The sequence below is a fragment of the Vulpes lagopus genome, chromosome 24, assembly GCF_018345385.1.
Source record: "Vulpes lagopus strain Blue_001 chromosome 24, ASM1834538v1, whole genome shotgun sequence".
Taxonomy (NCBI): domain Eukaryota; kingdom Metazoa; phylum Chordata; class Mammalia; order Carnivora; family Canidae; genus Vulpes; species Vulpes lagopus.
The window spans coordinates 58,002,289-58,020,081 of record NC_054847.1 but is presented as its reverse complement, the minus strand read 5'-3'; the positions used below and the strand labels follow the sequence as shown (position 1 = coordinate 58,020,081).

Sequence of the window (17,793 nt, the reverse complement as noted above, 5' to 3'; positions counted from 1 at the left end):
TTGAATCTGCTGCTGCACTTGGGGTCTCTAGCTCCTGTTCTTAATCACAATGAAGTCAGAACTAGGTCACAGATCACATGTCCGTCTCCACTGGGTGGCCTGCAGGGGGCACTGTGGAGGGACCCTGCACACTAGTGCCCTACCTGGCTTGCAGCACACCCTGGGTGGGGGCACCCTGGGAAGACTTCCAGGCTCAGTGGTCGCAGCTGTGGGTGACTCTGCATTTCCAGAATGGAGAAGCCCCAGCCCCACACCAGACCTGCCCCGCAGCTGGCATGTGTGGAACGCAGTGCGTGTACACAAGAAGGCACATATTTCAGAAAGAAACAAGAAAACAAAACTTGCAGTCCACCTGACACACAGGATTAAGGGAGCAGGTATCTCTACCTGCGGCTCCCTGGGGCAGGCCGACAAAGACTCGGCGCCTCTGGAACGAGGCATGTCAGGATGGTCACAAGCTGCTTTCAAGGAACAAATAGGCCCACATGATGGGCAATTCCCCTGCAGCAAAGCAGGTCACATGCCCCTGCGAGCTGGCCAGGCCTCTTCCATTTGGCACCCACAGCACCCATCTACCCAGTCCTCTCTCTGCCCTGGGTCACAAGCTGACTATAGGTATTACTCACATGACACTCTTCTTAATATTTCTGACTCACAGATTTATCTATTTGACTTCTTAAAAGACTTTAATAGCAGGGATGCTCTTGCCAGCGCTCTGGACTTTGCGGTGCATGTGACAGAACCACCCAGCCCCTCGATGTTCTCGGTTTCACGCTGCGGTTCTGAGCAGCAGTCTAAGGCCCCAGCCTCTCTGGCCTCACTGACGCGGGCATCCCAGGTTCCTGGCAGTGATGTCATTAGAATGAAAGGACTCTGCTCTTCTGAAATACTCTTTAACGAGAATCATCAGGCTCCTCTCCTTAAAACATTAGATCAGATTTTTTTTTTTTAAACTGTGATTGAAGGTCCTTTTGTGGGGGAATTATTATATAGTCCAATTTTATAGGGTATTTAAAGAAGTTTATTTGCTTCTACTGTTTTCATGGTCGGTTGATTACAGAATCATCTCAAGAACCTTGAGTACAAAAGAGTGCGTAAGAAAACTGTATTTAAAATATACTGGCTGAAAAATAGAATTGGAAAAATTAATTTAACAATGGGTTTTATCAATCTAAACATTTAAAAAATGGGGGCACTTGTGTGGCTCAGTGGTTGAACGTCTCCCTTTGGCTCAGGGCATGATCCTGGGGTCCTGGGATCGAGTCCTACATTGGGCTCCCTGCATGGAGCCTGCTTCTCCCTCTGCCTGTGTCTCTGCCTCTCTCATGATAAATAAATAAAATCTTTAAAGAAAAAAAAAATCAAAAAATGGTGTAAGGTCAGAAATGACTGATTTACCACATTTAAGATTTTATTATTTCTGTCTCCTGAAAATTTTCAAAATGATCTACATCCGAATTCTCTTTTGAAATAGATATGCTATAGCTAAAGTCTGGCAAAAAAAAAAAAAGCTAGAAATGTAACATGCGAGCCAGACGATTCATGTGGAGCTAAGAGAAAACTAGACGATAAGGGAGGGACCGTCCAAGCTTCAGCAGCTTTATTAAGATCTAACTTGGTCACAAGTCAGTTTATGAAATCAGTAAAACTCTGATTATTCTCATGTGTTTTCCAGTAACTAACTCTTAGACTTTCTAGGCTATGGGGACACACCAGGACCAAATGCAGAGACCTGGAAGAGCCGTTGTGTGCCCTCATGGCCTGGAGCTAAGCACCGTTAGAAACGGTTAGAGAGCTCCCCTTGTACTCATCCCCGTAACAATGGATTTTCACGCCTTCTGATGGCCAGTTTGTACTGAGATCCTCTAAGAAGCCCCGACTGACCTCATCAGGACTGGCAGCCTGGTAGGTGCGGTTTCCGTCACTGAAGTCCTGGTCCGCCTCGGTGTACTCAGCCTCCCCAGTCATGCCGGCTCGAGGCTCATAAACGGGGGTCACGTTGTGGCACAGCGCAATGGCCTTCACGGCTTCATGGACACGACTGCTAACACTTTTTCTAACTTTAGGAGCTGAAGATTGGGCTTTTCTAGGTAGCGTTGAACTGGTATTGTTTCCGCTAGCTTGAGATTGCATCTGATAAAATATGGAAGGTCACAAGATTAAGTGATAATGTAGTCGACATTGGAATTATCAGCATATATTATTCTTATAAGCTAGTTAGCTAGGAATAATCAAAGTAGCTTGATTTTATTCCAATCATCTCTTACATATCAGCTGTTAGTATAAATGACCTTTTCGTGCTTCTGCTGTCAGCGCATTGACATTTCCTGGTTGTCACACATACCAAATCTTTGTTATAATACTTAAAGTCTGAGAGTTTCTGTTTACTAGATTCACTTGATCTATGGCATTGGCTTGCTAAGTCCTTAATAACTCACTTTTACTCTCCTTGTAAAGACGGGTAAGTTAGAGAACCACCTAGAACCGCATACTCCTAACTGCTCTGGGTTTTTGTTATAAACTGCTGTACCTAAAGTGGAATAAAGTGAAAAGCAGGGGAAAATGCTTATGAATATTTCTTTAATCCAACAGAGGAATCCAGCTTGTGACAGCCCCTGAATTAGAGTCTGGTTTGGTGCCTAGCAATGACCACTGTGATCTGAGGGAAACTGACCCCTATGTGTCCTCTCTCAACATAATGAGCTCCTGACGTGACTCCCTGGGTCACCGTTTGGGTGACTCTCCCCACGCTGGGCTGTGTTGGAGGGCGCTCACCTCCCCAACCCCACAGCACCACAGTCCCTCCTCGGCTACCTCCACAGCCACTCGTTGACAGCCCTCCTGAGAAAGCAAGGCTCTCGCTGTTGGACAGGGCATGCAGAGCCACTGAACCATGACTACTCTGCCCGTCAAATTACAGGGCTGTCTAATGAAGGGTTTGCCTATGCAGCTCGGCAGCTGGCAGCGCCTCTCCCCCAGCACTCTGACTCCATTTGCATGTCGCTCCTGCGGCAGTGTTACAGGAACACAGGACATGGCTGACTCCCCTTATGACTTATGTTATGTTTATTGATGGCTGTATAATTTAATTTCACACAAATGCCATTAAAGATTATGCCCTCCACCACCAAATGCTTCCGGTGGGGAAACAGAATCAGATTATGAAAGATCTGTGTTCTATTACAGTGCACCTGGTAGACTATTATCATCTTAATAAAAAGACAGAATCTAAGGGATACAATCAATTTTACATAAAAAGTACTGTCTAAGCAGCCAACCGACAGATAGCTTAAGAAAAAGATTTTTAAAAGACCTCTTACATAGAAATAAGTAGTAAATATTTGCTGTTTTTGCACAGTGACTCATCCTTTTTGCTTTTAATTTTTCTAGTAAAATAGCTTATTTGGAGCTTTTAAAATCATATTCATGGATAATATAAATTTATTTTTTTATAGAGCAGATTTTACCTGGTACTGTTTCCACCCAGAGTAGATTACCAGGACAAGGGAAGTCTTATTTTTTCTCTTTTTAAGATTTTCCATCTGCTAACAAATGTTCTGGGTTTAGTCTGTATTGAACTGAGTGACATCCAACTTAAGAAAGGGCTTGGTTTTAAGTGTGTGTGTGTGTATGTGTATGTGTGCTTGTTACATACGATAAATATGCACATTCAATATTTTTCATTTGATGGCATCTTGAAAAGTAAAGTATATGCCATTCTGGTAAATATTAGAGAAGAGAAGGTTTTCACAAACTGAATGCAGGGCAGACAGTGCACTTGAACTGCTCAGGGAGCGTGCAGTTCGGCCCGTCTGTGGAAGTCAAGTCAGAAGTGTGACAGTCAATACACGCAGTCTATGGCTTCCGTGGGCACCACCGCTAGATGGCCCTTGGAAGCCCCGTGGAGGCAGTGGTCTGTGGACACAGGAGCTGCCTCTGCCCTGGGGCGTGGGTGATGTGCACTTTTGCACCTGTTACATGTTGGCCGGTTAGTATATTGGTGACCAAAACCTACCACAGAGCAGCAGACAAGCAGAGAGGCAGCTTAGCGAAGTGATGGCTGGCCCCTAATTCAGACCACATCCTGGTGCGTGAGCATCTTAGATACCCTGGGGTAGCGAGGTTTGGTTACACAGAATGAATGCAACATAAATGCTACCTAGGGAACTGTGGGAACTAAAATGAACTCATAAATGCTATGGGAACTGTGTGGCCTAAAATGAACTCTGCAGGGTAGCCTATGTCTGCCAGCCCCATGCTCATGCTCTGTGCACACACATGGCCTTGTGGGCCCAATGCCAGGACCCTCTTGGGCCACAGACGTACTTGCAGAGGGCACTGCCTACAACATCTCTGGCAAACACTATGGCTGGGCTTCACCCTCCCAGGAAGGCAGTAATTCCTGCTCCTGCAACCTCAGAGACCTCCTGAAGCTCCAGAGAAAAGATAATACTTAGGATATGCTCCTTCCCCGTACCAGGGAATCCTTATCTAATCCAGATACAGACAACATATTTGCAGATGAAATAATGTGACATTTGAGCTTCACTTCACAATGATATGGTGAAGAAGGGCTTCAGATGGAATTAGGTCCGCTACCCACAGATACCTGCTGGGACAGAGTGAGAGGGACACCAGTGCTCATGGTAGCATGTGTCTACTTCTGTTCATTGAAAAGAAAAAAAAAAAGTGAAAGTCTTATTAATTATGAAGAAACACAGAAGCACTTAAGAAACACATGTGATGCAACATTGTACTTACTAGTCTTAAAAATACTACCTATGCCAAGTTAATTCTTTTTTCACTAGGAGAAATATTTAATACGAATAAATGATTTAAGGTCGCTATACCTTCTATTATTTTTACAATACAGAAATGCTTATTTAAAATTAGTCTAAAAACTGCTTCTTGATTTATCAATTGGAACTGAGTGTTTTGAAACATTCAAAGACATTTGTTGATTTCCAGATTTGCAGATGCAATAGGCTGGCTCCTGGGTGCCAGGCAGCTCCCCTGCGTAAGTAAATGCACTCACCTGTGAGTATGGGTTCCTGAGGTGGTTCTGGATCTCGTCCATTGTGTCTGCTCCGTAGGACACGGTCCCCAGGTGCAGCCGCTTAAACACCATCTCATTCTGGGTGAGGGTTCCTGTGACAAAGATCAGTCCAGAGAGGAAGCGAGCTCATCAACATGACTGGGGCTCCCATCCCGCACACTGACATCCATGGGCCGAGACCCCTCAGCAGGGAGAATGCTCTGCTATGTAATCCAGCATCTAGGAATGTCCTTCCCTGCTGAGCACAAGCATCCCTCCCTGTTCCCTCCAGAAGGCCATGCAATGATGTGTAGGGCTCTAGCTACCTGAACAAAGTGGGGCCTCTGCCTATCAGTTCAGATGTGTTTGGTACAAATAGAACTTCTGCCTGTTCTAAGACAGGCAGGAAACTGGAAAACAGTCACATCTTTGTAATTATCCTCTAGAACACTGCCTGAGAAAGACATCAACTAGTCCCAAATTAGCATGCCTACCAGTTTTTTTAAAAACCCAGTTTTGAAAAATTAAGTATTTTCACTGAATAGAAACTGATGCATTTAACCCTTAGCATCCGTTCGCATCACTGGAGCAACAGAAAAGTCCATGAAGAGGAAGGCACTTTCTCTCTAGCTGCCTGGTGGTCAGGGCTCGCCCCTGGGGCTGCAGGTCCATGGAGGCCAGGCACTCCCAGGTGCTTGAGCACGAGCAAGTGCTGCACTCCTAGTGGGTAAGGAAGGCAGTTTAAGGGAGGAGCACATGCAGGCCCATTTTAGGAGATGTCTTGTGTCTGCCTTCTTATCAGAGAGAGACACAGCCAAGTACAGTGAATATTATGGAACACAGTGAGAGGTTAACATTATTTCAAAAATGGTGAATTTCATTAAAAGTAACACATAAATTCACAATTACACGTCCTCATGATTCTGGAAACCCCAAACACTGCGTATGTATAACACTTAATATAAAAATGTTCACACAATGTGCACATGTAATTGCTGCTTACCGGGTTTTAGAAAAATAAAGCCACCAGGAAGTGTGAACACCTGTGGGTATGGACGTCATGTAGTTGCCCCTGGGCTTTTCTGCACCTACTTCGAAGCTCACAGAGGGATCACCCACTGACCGAAATAGTTATAAATGTGGAAATGAACAATCATATCCCCAATCAGTTATGGTAAAAGTTGGGCTTTCTAAGCATGGCTATAAGACATCCATAAAATATCAACTAATTTTTGCTTTCTTTGGTACATGTGACATTGGAGATATAATACAAAGTGTTTTCACATCTACCCATGACTCCATTCACATTAGTGTTCAAAACAAAATAGCACATCTGACTCAGAACTCCCACTAGGACATGCAGGCTACGTTAACATAAAGGAAAATCTGTATTTCACATCGCTGTTTTAGAGATTTTGATTAACCTTCTTATAAGAATGGATATAATACATACATCAGGGTCTCATAAGTTTCAAAGACTAGCTATTTTTAATCAGTTTTATAAATTTTGCTTTTTTGAAAATTCTATTTAGTCCTTTAATACTTTGAATAGCACCTAAGTTTACTGAAATCAAAATTACATGAGAAGTATAGTTTGAAAGGGTTTTCTGGTTATGTCATCCTCATTAAATACAGTAGAATTATTGAAAATAGTAGGTTATATTAAAGAATTAATTAAAAATAATTCAACCTCCAAATAACGTAAGTTCTACAGATTGTTTACATCAAAAATTTGAGATTAAAATGACAGTTGTATTATAGAAGATAATGAAACTATATTAATTCCTATTAGAATAAGCACCAAGCTCACCTCTATTACTTGTTCTCAAGTGAGTTCTCTGAAAAATTATTTATTATATTAATAAAAATATTTATCAGATTGACATAATTAGAGAATTTCCTTTTTCTTCTGATACACACTGAATGTGAGGCATTCTAGTTTATGGCAGGTTGTGGTAATGAGGCAGTTTATAATTACGACTACGATAAATGATAATACTTCCTTCAATCTGACTTTGATTACTAATGATTTTTTATGTGTAACAAAAATAAGAATACTACACCTGCACAGCTCCTACCAAAGGTAAACTATTATTTCTTTAGGTGTGTAAACCACTGGATGCAAGTAACAAAAGAGCCTAAGTAAAGAGGCCCCATCTTGTGCTCAGCTCACTAACTCACGCCCTGGGGGCCCACGGGGAACAGCATTGGGGTCGTGCCCAGTTACCCAGCGAGAAGACCTACCGTGTCACTGGTGTTCTTACTGTGATGATATGAATCACTTCCATATTTCCTTTTGAAAACTGAAGTATAATTGGCAATACTATCTGTTTCAGGTGTATGTTGTAGGGAATTCAATATTTTTATACGTTACAGTTATACAACACTCCCCATGTAAGTGCAGTCCCACCTGCCTGACAGGCACTGCAGTATTACCAACTACACTCCCTGTGCTGTACTTTCTGTCCTCCCTCGTGACTCACTCATTTCACATTTAAGAGGTTTGCAGCTCTTCATCTCATTCCTGTCCTACCATTCCACTGGCCTCCCCTCTGGCAACCACCCATTTGTTCTGTGTCAAGAGTCTGTTTCTCCTTTGTTTATATTTGATTCTACAAGTTTGACTTCCTTAACTTCTTTCACTTAGCATCATACCCTCTAGGTCCATCCTTGTTAAAAATGGCAAGATTACATTTTTATGGCTGTGTAATGTATGTCTGTACTTCTTCCTCCTCTTCTTCTTAAAGATTTTATTTTTTTATTTGCGAGAGACAGTACAAGCAGAGGCAGGGGGAGAAGTAGACTCCCCAGTGAGCAGGGAGCCTGACACGGGACTCAATCCCAGGACCCCAGCATCATGACTTGAGCTGAAGGCAGATGCTTTACTGACAGAGCCCCCCCAGGCGCTTGCATACCACCTCTTCTGTATCCATTCACCTAAGGATTATTTGGTTTGGGTTATTTCCAGATCTTGGCTATTGTAAACAATGCTGCTGTAAACACAGAAGTGGTGTGTTATTATTTTCTTTGGATAAATACCCAGAAATGAGATTGCTGAATCCCATCGTGATTCCAATTTTAACTTTCTGAGGACCCTCCATGCTGTTTCCAGAGTGGCTGCACCAGACTGCATGCCCACCAGCAGTGTACGAGGGCTCCCCTTTCTACGCATCCTCATCAACACCTGTTGCTCCTCGTGGTGTTGATTTTAGCCTTTCTGACCAGTGTGAGGAGACGTTATCACTATAGTTTTGATTTGCATTTCTCTCATGATTACTGATTTTGAGCATCTTTTCATGTGTCTGTTGGCGATTACAGGTCTTCTTTAGAAAAATGCCTTTTCAGATCTTCTGCCTAATTGGGGTGTTTTTATTTTTTTGATACTAAGTTGTTAGAGTTCTTTTTTTTTTTTTTTTTAAGATTTTATTCATTTAGGGATCCCTGGGTGGCTCAGCCTTTTCCCTCTGCCTGTGTCTCTGTCTCTGTCTGTGTCTCTCATGAATAAATGAATAAATGAGAGACACAGAGAAAGAGAGGCAGAGACACAGGCAGAGGGAGAAGCAGGCTTCATGCCGGGAGCCCGACGTGGGCCTCAATCCCGGGACTCCAGGATCACGCCCTGGGCCGAAGGCAGGCGCTAAACCGCTGAGCCACCCAGGGATCCCCTAAAAAAAGATTTTATTCATTTATTCATTCATGAGAAACCCACAGAGAGAGGCTGAGACACAGGCAGAGGGAGAAGCAGGCTGCATGCAGTGAGTCCGACGCGGGACTCGATCCCAGGTCCCCAGGATTGTCTAGGGCTGAAGGTGGCACTAAACCGCTGAGCCACCCGGGCTGCCCAAGTTATCAAAGTTCTTTATATATTTTTGGATATTAACCCCTTACAGCATGGATGATTTGAAAATATCTACTCCCATTCAATATGTTGCCTTTTCATTTTGTTGATGGGTTTGAAGCTTTTTAGTTAGATGAGATCCCATCTGATGTAATTCCATTTATTTTAGCTTTTGCAGCCCTTCTCTGGGAGAGAGATCCAAATAAATGTTTCTAAGGCCAATGTCAGAGCAATTACTGCCTGCGTTTTCCTCTAGAACTTCTGCGGCTCTGGTCTGTAGTTCTGCGCTCATCTTGTGTGGTTTGTAAGGAACAGGTGCAATTCTCCCTGGACCTACTAAAGAGACTGTTGCCCACCACTGTCTGTTCTTGCCTCCTCTGTCATACATTAGTGACCCATTTATGTGTGGCATTTATTTTCTGGGCTCTTGATTCTGTTCCACTATCTGTGTGTTGTGCTGGGGCCACACTGTTATGATGACTCTGGCTTTGCAGACATTTTAGGGTTTAACTTTCCCTGATCCTGTAGCACCAGCTGCACCCACTCTTCCTCCAGCATGGTGGTTCTACTCTGTGCACGCACAACCTTGGCCTCTCCTTCCCCTGCAGGAGCCCTGCCTGAGACTTTGGGCACTTTTGCCAGCCCTTGCACCCCCTGTCCCCGTCAGCAAGGCTGGCAGGAGGGTCCATAGGCGTGCAGGCAGAGCTGGGATGCACCGAGTCCCTAATGACAGGAGCTGCCCTGCATACCCCACCCCACCATCCTCCATACCCTTTCTTCACTTTCTGTATCCTGCCAATCCTCAGACCTCCACACACACAGCTGTGATGTGAGTGCCCTCCTGCTGCTATCTGTACTCTGGGGCCCTCAGCCCTCATCCTGACTTGCAAGCTTCTGGAATGGCTTCTGACCTGTAGCCAGTCGCTCACTGGTGCCACCTTCCCAGAATAGGACCTTTCATGTTCCTCCCTCCCTCAAACACCACCAGCAACTCCCACCATCTACATGAAAGGTCAACTCCTTAGGACAGAAAGGAAGTCTCTTCACCATCCTCGCCAAATGCGCTCCTCCCACATCAGCTGGCAAGGCTCCCATGGCCACACGGCTTTAGGATGCAGTCTTTGTTCCCCAGACACACTGTCAACTCCCACATTCCCATCGATTTCTAACAAAGTTGGCCCCCCACTTATACATTTGGCCAAGAACTCCTTCAAAGGCATCACTGCATGTTGGGTTGTTGAGGCTGATGGACCTGGGTGTAAGCCCTTTGTGTCACCTGTGGGCTGAGGAACCTCATGCCTCAGTGTGTCTGCACAGAAGGACACGAATACATAGCCTGCACAGATGCATCAAAGGATAAATAAGGTCACATACACTGCACCCAAAACACAGAGAGGAGCGAGAGTCCCTTTCCTCAGGAAGCCTGTGGTGCAGAGGAAGAGACAAGAGCACAAAACAAGTGTGCTCCCTGTTGGCCCTGAGCACAACGGGAGGCGCATACAGGGTCTGTGGCTGCAGCTGCTGCAGGAGAACGGCAGGGAGGGCCGTAGAGTAGACACACATCCTGTCCCCAAGGGCACTGTGTGCTGTGCTTCCTGGTCCCAGGGACTCGTCCCCTGTGTGGGTGACGGTGACCAGTCAGCACACTGATGATGACAGGGGTCAAAGTTGAGGAAGATCTAGGGGAGGGGTGGTGGTGAGGCAGGGCTGGAGATGGAGGGGAAGACATTGTTCTGGAAGCTTGGATGGAACCAGGGTAGAGAGAGGCTGTGCCTTTGCTCAGGAAGCCAGGACTCCGAGGTGTCGGGGGCAGGCTGGGGCCTAGGCTCTGCAAGGCCGCATGGCAGGCCCTGCCTTACTGTCCTTCTTAGCCCTTGGTGCACAGTCAGAGCACCGGGCTGAGCCAGAAACCAGACACTCGACGCACCTTCCCTACAGGTGGGTGTAGTGCAGTCAGGAGGCCCACAGAAGGACCTCCACCCCCACCTCCACCTCCACCTGTTGTGGAGCACAGCACAAGCACCTGTGCCCACTTTGCACGTCAGCAAGCACAGGGCAGAGAGGTGAAGTGAACTGCTCATGCTCAGCCTGTCGGTCTGTTAGAGACCCAAGGACTCAGATCCTGGGATTACGAATTCTGTCTGTTATCCACATGCCCGTCTGCCTCAGCTCATTACTCACTAACTGACTCATCACCGATTTCTGTGCTGCACTGTTTGCCAATGATGAAAGCTGCATCTGAAGACCAGATTCGCTTTAGGGTTAGGATGAGTATCAGGAAAAGAACAGATCAAACTATGCTTTAGTGGAAAGGATCAGCCATTTGTAGAAAGAGATTAATCATTTCTAGGAAGATCCTTTGGGCCATGTTTGGTGAATTTCAACAGGTTTTTAAACTGCCAAGAAGAACCATCACCACATTTAATCTGTTCACGTTAAAATAAACATGAACCCCGTGCTATTCATGTACCAGGGCTCCCATCGCTGGGAAGTGATGCACTCAGCGAGGATGAATGGAAGGGCCCAACCCCTGGTCGAGGAGGCAAGGAGGTGTCTGGGGCAGAGCGCTGCACGTGCCGAGCAGATGTGCCCCAAGGACAGGTGTCAGTGCAAGCTGCTGCTTCTGTCACACGTCTCTGCAGCCCCGGGGGCCCTCTGAACTCTGCAGGACTGCACAGCTTCCAGCAAGAGCATTCCACAGGCTGAGCTGAGCTCTAAACGTCGGTGCGGTTCCAAGAAGCTCTCCCTAACCCTCACAGGAGCACAGCTGATGGGTCCTGCACTTGCAGCCGGTCTCCTGAAGCCTACTGGCAGCACGCTCCACTGCTGTGGAACCCAGCAGGCATGGGAAATGCTCACCGATTATAGAATTAGAGCTCTCTGGGGTAAAAAAATATCAATGAAATGAGAGGAAAAAGAAAGATAAATATGCTTTTCATAAGAAAGCCTCTAGTTACAAGAAAAAAATGCTACCTTGAAAGGAAACGTGTTTTTCTTCCTTGTGGGCAGCATGCGCACCACAGCCCTTTCCATCTGCCAGCCCGAGGGAAGGGCTATTGGCTTTTGTTTTGACTTAACCCGAAATACTTACAGATTCATAGAAAGCAGCACAGACACACAGAGGGGGTCGTTGTACCCTCCACCTGACCCTCACGGCTGTCCTCTCACATGGAATGCCACGGTCTCAGACCAAGTGCCCATCGTGTCACTATCACGAGTGCATCTGTGTGGCTGGCAAAGCCATCTAGAGGCACAGGTGTTCTATCTGCACCAACATAGCCCTCACCTGCATCTGTGGCCACAGGCACCCCCTCCCCTGTCCCTAACCTGGCTTGACCCATCAGCTCCTCACTGTCAGTGACCATGGCCGCCCAGGCTGCCCATGTTATGTCTGCTGACTGCCCGGCCCTTGGTTTCTCCGACTTTATGCTGGCCAGGGAGCTGGATCACCTTCTCTGGACAGCCAGGAGAAGGGGGAAGTCTAGGGTCCCCACTTGGGTGTCTGGGGGCAGAGGGTGAGGTTACAGATTTTCCCTCACTTCTGCTGAGCTAGAACCAACAGGTTACACTGTGTAAGTTGTCCACCAGGTTGACTGGACACACATATTGTGGCCATGTGATTGCCACCGTAGTGCCCGCTGGCACCTCCACATGTCACATCACCAGAGGGCCACACACATACTATGGCGAAAGCACACGTTTGCAAATGGCTGGAATAGAAGCACAAGAGTTCCTGTGAGAGAGTGGCTCCTGGCCTGAGCCCACTGGCGTTTCTGCACTGCAGGTTTCCCTAGCACCCAGTCTGGGGTCCGAGGCAGAACACCCGGGAGCTGACCACGTCCCTCCTGACAGGGCGAGCCAGCATTCTCCCTCCCTGCTCACAGGCTTCCTGTGTGTGCTACATCTGGCACGTCAGGGCACTAACAGGGAGAAGCACATCCACTCCACCGTTCTGGAACTAGAGGCCCTCGTTTTTATTTTATATTTGTAAATGCTCATTTTATCCTTTAACACCCTGGGGTCACCTAGCTTGGTATATAACCTCTCCCAATTTTCCCTATAATTATGCCACTGATGGAGACAGGTACACATTTACAAACTATTTTTTCACGTGACTATACACAGAGGTGTTTTCTATTACTTCTGGTGGGCACACCATAAATCTACTAGGATATACCACATTCTGTTGGATCATCCTCCTAAACATGGATACTCAGGTGATACACATTTTTTTGCTATTACAAAAAAAGTGCAGCTATAAAAACATCATTTATGTAGGGTAGATTCTTAAAGATGAGATTCTGGAGTACTCTCCAGAATTGAGTTTACACATTGGGCCACATGAGTCTCTCACAGGTTGCACAGATCACGATGCCTCCACCACCGTGTGGTGCTCAGGAGGTCAACTGGTCCTAATCACAGAGTTGTTCAGAGGACCTTGCCCTAAATTATGTTAAGATTCGGTAGTTATACATCCACTTACTTTGTGATAATTTAACTCTGTCTCAATTTAAAAATCTATTAAATTCTACTATCCATATATAACTTGCTAATGTTCATGTTCTTAAGAAGTCTTAAGATTACATATTGTTACAATAAAACTATTGCTTTTTTGGTTTTAAATGGATAGTTCTTTGAAGATTCCATTTATTTCACATCAAGGCGGCAGTGTGGGTAGGACTGGATACTTGTCAGCTGTCCAAGATGTCAGTGAGGTTGGGTCTTCTACCCCATGGTCTCAGATCAACAGGACAGGGATGTCATGCTCAGGCTGGGTGGGGGCTCAGTGTTCAACTGTGTGCACCCCAGAAGCCTCTGGGGACTGCTGCCCACTCGCCACCTGGGAGAGCGTAAATCCTGATGCCCAAGTCACAGTCCCTAATTACCTGAATCAGAGCACCCAGGGAGAAAGCCCATCACAAAGATTTGAGGTCTGAGAACTATTCTCTACACAAGAGAATGCTGGTTGCACGCAGTATACAGAGTGAGGAAAAGAGAAGGATCCCTTTAGAGAATTAACGGGAATGTAAGACCCATAGTCCTTGTGTCTCGCCTTTTAGACATGATGCTCCCAGCAATTCACCCCTTCACCCGAGTCTTTCCATTCACAACTGAATATGCTGCCAAGTGGTTCAAGGCTAAGAAAGCGCAAAGACAAAGCTCAGTGATGGCTGCTTGACCTTGCTCCCTTCCAAAAGCATTTCCATGGTCGCCTCAACTGTATCATGTTTATGAGAACAATATTTATTTCACACTTGGTATCTGCATATCCTTTTCCCACTTTCCACTTATGAAGGAAAAAGGTACATGAATGCTGCTGTTATCAAGAAGGCAACACAATACTGCTGCCCAACAAGCAATTCAAAGTGACCTAAAGTGAGAGAAAGCCATGCAAAGCCACAGTCAGCTTGTCTGGGAGATGATGTGGGCACACTGGACTCATAAAACCCAGATAGCACATAAATGGGGCAAATACACATTTACCATGAGTTCATACAGTCTGCACAACATAAAGAATATAAACAGGGCATAAAAGTAAACTATGATACAAAAACGGAACTCCCTTAGCTGCATAAGCACCACACACAGCATACAACTGGTCACTTGAGGAAACCTGCTATAAGGAGGAGCAAGGCTACGGACACAGGTCCAAGTGCTTTCTGCTTGCACCTTCTCTAGGACACTGGCTCGCACCAAAGGTTCTGACAGAGCAGTGTTGCGGGAAACATACTTTTCATGCAAGGGGTAAATGCTGACACGGGAAGCACAGCCACCCAGGAAGGGCTGGGTCAGGAGCACATATCCACGTGACTGAAAGCTTGTGCACCTGACAGTGGGGACCACTGCACATGGTTATTCTGTCAAGGTCATCAATCTTTGCTTCAAAACTGTAAAATTAGGATGATTTTAAGCTTCACGGATTTAAATACAGTATTAGATATAATTACTGAGTGATAGTTTAGTTTCACCAAGGCAAAATGTGCTAAGAACGTGATTTAGCTATATTTTGTCCTTCATGAAGGTAACATATTTTAAAGTACCAAATGTTGGTGAGACTGTAGAGAAAGGGGAATCCTCTTCCATTGCTGGTGAGAATACAACCTGGTGCAGTCACTCTGGAGAACTGCGTGGAGGCTCCTCAAGAAGTTGAAAATAGAGCCACCCTATGACCCAGCAAATGCACTACTGAGTGTTTACCCCAAAGATACAAGTGACCCAAAGGGGCACCTGCATCCCAGTGTTCACAGCAGCCATGTCCACAAGAGCCAAACTAAGGAAAGAGCCCAGATGTCCATCAGCAGATGACTGGATAAAGGAGATGTGGTCTATATATATGATAGAACATTACTCAGCCATCAGAAAGAATGAAATCTTCCTATTTACAATGACATGAATGGAACTGGAGGGTATTATGCTGAGTGAAATAAGTCAGTCAGAGAAAGATTAAGTATCATATGGGATTTCACTCGTATGTGGAATTTAAGAAATAAAACAGAGGATCATAGGGGAAAGGAAGGAAAAATAAGATAAAAACAGAGAGGGAGGCAAACCGTAAGAGACTCTAAATCACAGGAAACAAACTGAGTGTTGCTAGAGGGGAGAGGGGTGGAGGGACGGGGTCACTGTGTGATGGACATGAAGGAGGGCATGTAATGCGATGAGCACTGGGTGTGATATAAGACTGAGGAATCACTGATTCCTACTTCTAAAACTAATAACATAGTATATGTTAACTAACTGAATTTAAATAAAAATAAATACACAAATAGGAAGGGGAGGTTTGGCAGAAATATATAGGATACTGCCATCAAAGGACAGAAATTGAAAGAATTACATTACTGTTTCCCAACCAGATGAAAAATATTCCCCATATAGAGCCCAAGACTGGAAAGCACTGCATGCAAAAGCAGGAGACTATTTGTTACTTAATACCCTCCTGTCCTGAAAAATAACTAGGTTTGTTTGAATTTTTTTTTTAACATTTACTGACTTGGCAAACTGTAGTTACTTGTGGTGCTTAACACGGAACCACATGTGTTCCCATGTGAATTGATTTTTGGAGGTCTGCACTGAGTGGTAACAAGGCTGCCGCCAACATCAGGAGGCAGCCTCGGAGCATGAGCAGGAAGCTGGGGTGTGGCACAAAACTGGCCTGAGACACGTGGGGAGTGTAGGGTGGCTTGGCTCATATGGAATCTGCGATGGGAGAAAGCGATTCTTTAGATCCCACCTTCAGGGGGGACACACTCTTCACCTCTGCCTCAGTGGGCCAAAGCTGAGCAAGAAGAACTGAGCGAGTTTCATGAGAGGAAGATTTATAGACATCCTGGAGGAACTGAAGAGGAGTAGGAGTGGTCCTGCCATGGAAACGATGAGCCAGAAGGTCCTGATTATATAGTCAGGTGCTGATACATTTATGCTGCTCTAGTAAGGGAGCGGATGTCAAGAAAACCACTATGACTTTGGGTGTCTTGTTGTTAGATGTTGTTAGATGCCCTACTGCAATGCAAATGCACCCGGAACACCCTCGGTGCCCTACTGCATGCAAATGCACCCGGAACACCCTCGGTGCATCTGAGCATTGTTCTCACTGTGCTGCAAGTGTGTGTGCCTGTGTACATGCACGTATGTACCAACAGTGGGGATGAAGCAAAACATGCAAGAAATCTCCACTACAAACATAAGAAACATAAGTGACAAGAACTGAATATCAGGAATGTGTTTTCTTCCTTCCAATCCTATTGTATTTGTTCTTTTTAGATTTTTTATTTATTTATTCATGACAGAGAGAGAGGCAGAGACACAGGCAGAAGAAGTAGGCTCCATGCAGGGAGCCTGCTGTAGGACTCGATCCCGGGACTCCAGCATCACACCCTGAGCCAAAGGCAGATGCTCAACCTCAGCCACCCAGATGTCTCTCCCTATTGTATTTTTTAAGGGAAATGTTCAACGTACATAAAAGTGGACAGAATGGTGTCACATAAAGCACCATATGGATGCCTCTTCTCATCCAGGACCGCCTTGGGGGCCCCCTTCAGCTGCCCCCGAAGATCACAGCTGGAACTGGCCTGGGACCCGCCCCTTCCTGCCTGATTGAGTCAGTGTTATTAATAACAGAAGGGGCTCTTACAGTAAGTGCAGCCCCATGTTATCACAACAAACAGCAGCAGCTCCTCAGCATCAAATATCCAGGCACGGACTGATTCCCATCCTGTTCTCACGCTGTCTGTGAAGTGCAGGTCCAGGAGAAGTCTCCTGAGCCTGACTCCATAGCCTTCCCTGTTTTCTTGTTCTTCCTTGTAAATGAACCGTCTGTTCCCTGCAGTCTGGACCTGGCTGCTCATGTGCCCACAGTGCTGTCTCACATCGAGCCCCTGGGCTCTCGGGCACTCTGCGCATTGGCACAGCATCTCGACCGGAGGTACATTTGCTGCCCTCTTCCTGTGAGGTCAACTGGTACCGGTGATCAGGGCCTGAGCCCGTCAATCCACCACGGCCTAAGGGTGGCACATGGCTAAGTCACAAGTCGACTGTTTACTCTGCAGCATCTTGCTCCAGAGATTACTGAGGATGAACATTCTGGCATTCCCAAATGCAATACTCCAGATGGACAACAAATATTTTCCAAAACCAAAGGCAAACAAACCATGACCATTGGTCCCCTCACAGACTATTTCTAGTCAACAAATCTGGGGTTGCAGAATGGCTGCTATTTTACTTGTCCTCAATTACCCTGATGACAGCATTTCAGGTTCTGAGATAATAAACTCTAACTATGCCATCACATTTGCTTCTTGCTGCTGTTTGGAGAAATCTCTAGAGTAATCCACCAAGATCTTTAGAAATTCTGAGGCCACAGAGTAACCACAGACACATACCAGCAGATGCTAAACTAGTAAATATACTGCTGCATTTAAAT

The 17,793-nt window shown here is 45.8% G+C and overlaps 1 protein-coding gene across 3 annotated transcripts in view; it reads right to left on the bottom strand.

The window, feature by feature from the left end:
* The window catches only part of ATP9B (ATPase phospholipid transporting 9B (putative)), a 240,173-nt gene that overhangs the window by 43,899 nt on the left and 178,481 nt on the right, over positions 1–17,793 (bottom strand). For all 3 annotated transcript variants that reach the window (XM_041739641.1, XM_041739643.1, XM_041739642.1), the window contains 2 exons: positions 5,036–5,148; positions 1,885–2,133 (listed from right to left, as the gene is read on the bottom strand). In XM_041739641.1, coding sequence (XP_041595575.1) covers positions 1,885–2,133; positions 5,036–5,148 — 362 coding nt within the window. The remainder of the gene's footprint in view (positions 1–1,884; positions 2,134–5,035; positions 5,149–17,793) is intronic.